Raw genomic sequence first — 8,466 nt, forward strand, 5'->3', positions numbered from 1 at the left:
GGTAGACCATCTGTTTCTATTATACTATGAGAGGTTACAATAGCGACGAGCCGAATAACATTTACCTTTTTGAACTAATAATCCACTCGGGACAGAGTCGTTGGGTTTAGATATTTGAACCAAGTGCCAAATAGGCGAATTTTATCCCGAGAAAGAGGAAGATTCTTTCAGTAGGCTAGAAGGCAGATCGTACACGAATTGCTTTGTACATTATATTCCTGTGCAGCATGTGCTCACTCTGCACGCATTAAACAAAGAATTATTGTGAACGGTATTGCAAACAAAAATGAACGCGGAAAGTGTATCTGAAAACTGTGATCTGCAGAGAAGAGACAAAGATATGTGAATATTGCAGGTGCAGTTCCTATGCGATCGAGAAATAAATACACGTGGTGCGAAACCAGAGCCATTATCAATGACGATAACGATAATGAAAAAGAATATTGATTTGGACGGTTAGGAGACGAAACGGTGCATATTGACTTCGAAGAGAGATTTTGGTACAGTTTTCGGTTTAATAAAGGAACAATGTTATCACTTAATGAAAAGAAGATTCAATATAGCTGAAGGCATATTAAGATTTCCGCGGGTGATCAGAAGTGCGATGAAGTGATGATAACGGACAAATTAGTGTTGTCATACTACGACCGCGAGGAGAATCCTGCTAAAAAAAATATTTCGTGACCTGTGTAATAAGTATGCGTAATCAATTATGCTATCCCTGTAAAGAATGCACTTTAGTAGATGAACATAATACCAAGATGATAAAACACTATGACATTTTAGATGTAAAACTGCAACATATGTGAACGAATTAAGTGCAAGTGCTCCATGTAAAAGAGTGATCTAAAGACTGTGAAAAAGACATGGAAAACCACGAGCGAGTGGAACACGAACTGTTATTAGGTCAATTGGAAAGTTCCGTCCATTTTCTGCATAAATGGTTTTATTTAAAAAACAAAATAAAAAAGTATCTTAATCAAAATATTGTCCATTGTTAGCGATGACTTTTTCCCATCTTTTGGGCAGTAAGCGAATTCCGCAATGAAAGAATGACTCATCTTTGGAGGCTATCTGTGTCTCGCCGTTGGACACAGATTAAGTCTCCACTCAGAGAACCATTTTTCGACGTCTTCATAAGAATTGAAGTGTTCCTCTGCAAGTGCGTGTACCATCGATCGAAACAAGTGATAATCGGAAGGGGCACAGTCTGGTGAATAAGCCACATGGGATAGCACTTTCCAGCGAAGTGCTTCTAACATTTCCTTGACAAACTTTGTGAGGCCGAGCGTTGTAATGAAGCAAAATCACTTATGCTGTCTTGTTTCATATTCTGATCTGGGAAAGACGGGGAGGGACCACTCGATGTAAAAATAATTGGAAACTTACTGGCGATGGAAGATGGCCCAACCGCGGAGAAGGTGGCGTCAGATGTTATGACTCAGGTTCGACGGACTTCCTTGATCAGGAAACAGGCTTTGATTTAACCACTTGAATCCCGATGATTCAGTTAACCTCACTGACTCTGTCGGGAACTTTGAGTATCGCGACCAACTCACTGACTCTATCGGGAGCTTTGAGTATCGCGACCAACTCACTGACTATCGGGACAAGTACAACTCCGGAATTTAGAGCAAAATCTGCTGCAAGGGTTGCGGAACCGCGATTTTTATACTAATCGCCCTAGATTACTCAAATTTGGATTGATGAAATAGGTTTCGTTGGCTGATAGTAGGATTTTCCTTTGCTCTAGGATTGGTCAAAATTTTGGGGGAGGAAAGGATGTTGACAGGAATCTGTAGAGTGGGAAATTAAAACTCCAAAATTTTATGACCTTAAGATTTGTGGGGAAACGCGCGTCTCGGGCGTCGAGAAGGCGAGCATACATCGTCGCCACGGGACTACCCAGAATCTACCCCTGAACGTCGCGTGCTGTTTCTTAAATTTTGTAATTACGGATTCGCGAGAATCGTCCGCGACTTGACCGTTAATCTTGGCGCCGATCTTACGCTTTCCATAAGTATTTATTGATTTTTATCTCGGAGCGAAATTCATGAGAAGATTGATATTAAAAGGGCGATAACTCCTAATTTATTTGGAATCGATCGAAGAATGGCATAAGCAAATAAAAAGTATCATTCGGGTTGAATATGAGTAGGAGTTACTAATGGATTTGCTGGAGTAAAGCTGTCTGGATCTCTAAATATATATGGATATTGTATGATTTTAAAAAAAATTATAATTAAGGTGAAACCTATAATGTCTTTTAGAGTAAAATATGGGTGGAAAGAAATTTTATATAGATCTCTATTAATTCCTATGGGATTTGAAGATCCTGAGGAGTGTAAAAAAATAGATGAATAAAAATAAATAAAATAATAATGAATGGAAGAATAAAATAAAAAGAAAAAAATCGATTTAAGGTTGAGTTATTAATTGAAAATCCACCTCAGATTCATATTACTAATATGTTTCCAATATAAGGGATAGTTGATACTAGATTTGTAATTACTGTTGCTCCTCAAAAAAATATTTGACCTCAAGGTAGAACATAACCAAGAAATGCTGTTAGTATGGATAAAAAGAAAATTGATACGCCAGAAATTCAGGTATTAATTAAATTGAATGAATTATAATAAATATTTTGTCTAATATGTATGTATATAAAAATAATAAAAAAAGAGGCTCCATTTATATGAATATTATGTATAATTGTTGTATGTACTCGTATAATGTCTCTCTGTGGCGGCTCGTCGGTATTTATAGAGCGTGATATGGCTTGACAATAATTACAATCGATGTGAATTACTTAGATCGATGAGATTAATTCCATATAATAAAGAAAAGAAGAAAACCGTACAGTCTACTGTTAAATTCGGTCGAATTTTGTATTGTCATGTATTGTATAAATGGTTAAAATTTAATGTAATTAATATTGTTTAAACCAGAGATACCGATGCGAATAATGGGCACAATAAAGACGCTATAGATTATTTACTAACTAACATTACGATTAAGGGTCGAATTATGTATCTAGTTTTTTAAATAATTTAATGTTTTAATTATTGTACTGAAGATGATCAGATTGTGACCGAAACGTCTACATATTGTTTGAATTGTTTATTAATATATAACTTATTTACATCTGTAGTGTAGCTGTATGCTCTTTTTCATTTAACCTTTGTAACATTTAGCCACTTTCTAATATTTAAAATTTATGTATAATTCATCCGTTAGATACATTTTGAATGATATGAATAATTCTGTTAAAAGCGGAATTGATATTAGGGCAATAATGTATGGATAGAAATAAGCCACTAATGGTTTCTGTTGGGATGCAGGCGCAGGGATCGACAAAGACCAACGCAAAAACCTTGAAAAATGAACTTGATTGAAATTTATTGAATAACGGTACACGAGGTCAGTACGGCGAGTTACATGAGGAGACTGGCTTGTAGTCGTTTCGACAATTGACTCGACGCAGCGAGCTTCTCCCCACCACACATCGTGAATAGAGACTTCGTACTCCAAATATAGCATGTTTCTTTATAAACGCGCAAAGTAAATAAATGTAGCGAAATTACAGAATGTATACGTGTCCTGTTAAACGAATATCTCCAACAGTTTTGATTATGAGGAAAAATCCTAAAAGTAATCCAAAATTTCATCAATAAGAGATGTTAGATGGAGAGGGTAAGTTTGTAAGATGTTTGATTATTTTATTTATTTTATTCATATAAAAGAGGAGGGATAAATAGGATTACTATAAATTAGTGTAGCGTGTAAGTATAAGAAATTATTTAAAAAATATAGTAAGATTAAGGTGATTTGATATGTTATATATTATGAGTATGTATTATTACATTGCGATAAAAATTAATTAATATTGATATTATATTATATTATACTATTGTATAAATGAATATAAAAAATAAGTTAAAATTTAATTAATTTTACATAATGGAGCATATTTAATTGAACAAGTTTTGATAATTAAGAATATTGCTAATAAAAGGAATATTATACAGATTAATATACTGGACATGCCAATAAAATATTCGATCCTACTAATGAACGTTCTCAAACAGTCTACTCGTTAACGCCAAACATGATTTTTTCTTTAACAAGCACTGGAAAATATTCCGTTTGTGGACACACATTCATCAAAACCGAACATCCAAAATTATAATAATATATAATTTTTGAAACCTCACCAGGAGCCAAAGTCTTCAAAATATTTGGCTTTGTGTCAGTAAACCTCGATCTTTTTACGTACATAAATTCGAAATTCGTATACGTAGAAAGGCATATACGTACTCAAATAAATCAGCTATATAGAAATATATTATTACAACAATGTTAACTCGAGTACCAGACTATGCAAAACGCATTGGCAATAGCCGCCAGATCGCCTGACGTTTTTGCATATCACTTTATGAAAGGACCTGGATACATGGCACTTTTGGCCGGAGAAGTGATTCACATTGTAAAATGTGTACCAGTCGAAATAGCGTTAGCCCGGACCTTCGAGTGCTACGAACAACTTCCGGTACTTCGAGGAAACGAAACATACTTTTTAACTCCGCAAACGCACATATTGATACGACATCATCAACACAGATCACTTGCAATTCATTCGCGCCTACCATGTACCTCTTAGGAGATGCATGGTACAAAATGATACCTAAACCTGTGAAAATAGTACCGCCTACCGTAATGAGGCCTTCTACAAAGCCGTCATGGAAATATATCAGTCCTGGAGCATTGGCAACCAGCGGTATATACTCTCAATCCGACTTAGAGAAACTTAAGGATATAATGTTCCCCGCAGAGCCACCAGCGATTCTCAACACTATAGCAAGAGGCATTTTGGGGCAATCAACAGTACTTAACGGAGGATCACTCTCAAATCTCATCGACGAAGCATCAATAGAGAGGATCGCAATCTCTGCATGGACAAAATTTTGGAACAAATGTTTAGTATTCGACAATATTAGTGCTGGATTGTATTTGATCAGCAGACTTATCAAATTATTGCTTGACATGTTCGTACATGGATACGCCTTACATACGGTATACGGATGGTCAGTGTACCTGCTGGGAGCCATATGGGATTCGCTTACTCAGCTCCTACGAGGGTCGTTTGAAAAGTCCGTGCAAAGTCACTGCTGATGGCACTACTGGCGCGTATCAAGGTTAGATTTAGTTAGTAGCATCTCTTGGAGGAACACACACCAAGTTACAGCCAGATCGGTCTATTTGTTTGTGTTTGGCATTCATTTGAATCGAGGAAGTCGAGGGGGGTTTGTTTCTGCAATCACGTCCTCGTTTCCATAAAATCTTTTTCCCGCCAGCCATTTCTTCATATTGGGGAACAAATAGTAGTCCGAGGGAGCCAAGTCTGGAGAATAGGGGGGATGTGAGACGAGTTGGAACCCTAATTCCATTAATTTTGCGACCACAACTGCTGAGGTGTGAGCTGGTGCGTTATTGAAAATCCCTCGACTTCCTCGATTCAAATGAATGCCAAACACAAACAAATAGACCGATCTGGCTGTAACTTGGTGTGTGTTCCTCCAAGAGATGCTACTAACTAAATCTAACCTTGATACGCGCCAGTAGTGCCATCAGCAGTGACTTTGCACGGACTTTTCAAACGACCCTCGTATTACACTTAGGAAAGGATAGACCTAAGAATGAAAAGTCCAGCGCGCCATCACCCAGTGCGCCCGAGAACGATGATCCCGAGCAGAGAACCTTTACCTCTTACAGAGATGAAGGAGCGAACCTATCCCCTCCCCACTACGGAAACAACGACTTATACTTTGGAGTTCAGGAACTGAAACACCCCTCCCCCCCCTATTATAACCACATGCTACGACATGTCAGCTCGCATGTTACGCCATACAGATTTAATTACTTAAACCGCATGCTACGCCATGCCGACACAACCTTTAACAAAATTTTTTTACCACGTCATGCACCCATCCACTCTAGCATCCGTAAGCAGAAAAATCTTCATTATTTGTAGAACATGGATATCAGGAGGATCAATTCCAAGGATCTAAACCGCGGGTCTTTGCACGTAAGAGTCATCAAAGTAGACTCACTCATCCTCTTATGGGTCCAACTCTACCACGCCCGGGAAGATCTCGAAGATCTCTCACGCCGTATGAAGAGGGCGGGGGCTATTCACAACCCCGACCGTGTGTTGCCAGACGAATACGTCGCGAAGGAAAAACTTGGCAACGGGGGGTGATGAGTCTCGAAGGAAGAGATACGGTCATAGTAGCATTAAAAGACTGGGGCCGTGTCATCCGACGCCCGATCACCGATATGTACATATTGGAGGATCGTTTTCGGGAGATGGATTGGCAAGCCATTCCATGCGGACTTGCTCACCTTGGCCCCATCGGATTAAGACCCAGGTGGCCTCGGAATAGTAGAGCACTCACTAGGACTCTGCTAGGAAGGAGAGAAGGATGGATGCGGATCCTCGAGCCCGTAGAAATCTACGGTGCTGTCATCACGCTTGAATTGAAGCGTGAAAGCGAAGATGAAATGAGCAGCCTGCAAGATCTGCTCATAGCCATGGGATGTGCTCAGCGTACTAATGCAAAAATAGTGCCAGCAATACCCGGCATCCAATAATAATATAAGTCAACATCGTCATCCTTATGATGATTATATTAAGACATTTTATATACTCTATATCTTATATAACCATACGTATACTATTATTATATAGAATTTCCTCTTGATTACATTATATTGGGTTGTCCGGAAAGTTCGTACGTATTTCTCAACAGATGTCGTTTGAAGGCGAATATCATATGTTTATGTCGATGCGATGTGTCAGATGCTTTCGTGTTTTGATTAGTGACATTTCAAAGCATAATTAGTGATATTCATTATCCCAATAAATTAAAAACTGTTTACTTGAAATCAGCTTAAAGATGGAAGGAAATAACGTGTTTTTTCGATGCATAATGCTTTTTTATTTCCGCAAAGGCAAGAACGCGACACAAACTCGAAAAAAAATATGTGCCGTATACGGGGAAGATGCCGTAAGTGATCGCATGTGCCAGAAGTGGTTTGCTAAATTTCGTTCAGGAGAAATGAATATTGAAGATGCTCCTCGCTCTGACCGGCTAGTCACCACCGATGTCGACCAAATTACAGCTTTAATCGATTCCGATCGGCAAATCACAGTTCGGGAAATCGCAGCAAGGTTAAACATTGGCAAATCAGTTGTTTCCGAACATTTAAACAAGCTCCAGATTATAAAAAAGCTTGATGTTTGGGTACCGCACGACTTAACTGAAAAAAATCGTATTGATCGCATTTCCATCAGCGATTTGCTATACAAACGCAACGAATACGATCCATTTTTGAAGCGTATCATAACAGGCGACGAAAAGTGGATAATTTATAATAATGTCGAGCGTAAAAGGTCATGGAGCAAGCGAGGTGAACCGCCATCGATCACTCCGAAGGCAGGTTTACATCCAAAGAAGGTAATGCTTTGCATTTGGTGGAATTGGAAAGAGATAGTGTACTATGAGCTACTACCGAACAACGAAACCATCGATTCGGACAAGTATTGTTCACAGTTGGATAAATTGAAGGTGGAAATCACCAAAAAGTGTCCGGAATTGATCAATAGGAAAGGCGTCGTTTTTCATCATGATAACGCCAGACCTCATACAAGTTTACAGACTCGACAAAAATTATTGGCGCTTGGCTGGGATGTTTTGCCTCATCCACCATATTCCCCCGACATTGCACCCTCGGATTATCATTTATTTCGGTCGCTACAAAATTCAATTAATGGTTTAAACTTTGCTTCTTTGGAACTCCTCAAAAACTACTTGGACAGCTTTTTCGCCGAAAAACCCCAGGACTTCTACGAGAGGGGAATTTTGAAATTACCCAAAAGATGGAAAAGTATTGTGCAAAATAATGGTGCATATGTTACAGAATAAAATTACTTTTAACAATAAAAATTTGTCGTTTGAATTTTGCTTAAAAATCCGCACGGACTTTCCGGACAACCCAATATTATAGTTGTAGCGACACATTTTTCTTATCAAAAGAATAACAAACAATTAATATACGTATATTATGTGTTCTAATATTTGTTAAATGTTTACAAGTTGAAATAATTAGACCGTCCATGTGAGCGTCACAGACATCCTTTTCACTCATTCAACGGAATTGCATATTGTCAACATATGTACACATCTTTCTTCCAGCTTTTCGAAATATGAAACCTTGTCGTACGATACATGCGAGTAATATACCTATGCCATTCAGGATTCTGTAAGCCAAGCAACGATCTGAGAAGTCAGTCTCTTTTTACTCGTCGACGCGAATGCACCGCGCTTTCGACTTCTGTTTAACAATAAAGTACAAGTGTCCGAACCAACCGAGTCACAGTCAATACCGAACTACCCCTTACCCACA

General features: G+C 38.3%; 1 protein-coding gene across 1 annotated transcript; it reads left to right on the top strand.

Moving 5' to 3' along the window:
• Nucleotides 1-6,830: 6,830 nt before the first annotated feature.
• On the top strand, nt 6,831-8,038 carry LOC108749933 (histone-lysine N-methyltransferase SETMAR-like). The gene has a single exon (XM_018488971.1). The coding sequence runs from the start codon at nt 6,957-6,959 to the stop codon at nt 7,983-7,985; it is 1,029 nt and encodes a 342-aa protein (XP_018344473.1). The 5' UTR covers nt 6,831-6,956; the 3' UTR covers nt 7,986-8,038.
• The last annotated feature ends 428 nt before the right edge of the window (nt 8,039-8,466 follow it).

The sequence above is a fragment of the Trachymyrmex septentrionalis genome, unplaced genomic scaffold, assembly GCF_001594115.1.
Source record: "Trachymyrmex septentrionalis isolate Tsep2-gDNA-1 unplaced genomic scaffold, Tsep1.0 scaffold32, whole genome shotgun sequence".
Taxonomy (NCBI): Eukaryota; Metazoa; Arthropoda; class Insecta; order Hymenoptera; family Formicidae; genus Trachymyrmex; species Trachymyrmex septentrionalis.

Bases quoted from the DNA above. Each gene is read 5' to 3' on its own strand.
- LOC108749933 (XM_018488971.1), top strand. From the start codon at position 6,957: ATGGAAGGAAATAACGTGTTTTTTCGATGCATAATGCTTTTTTATTTC.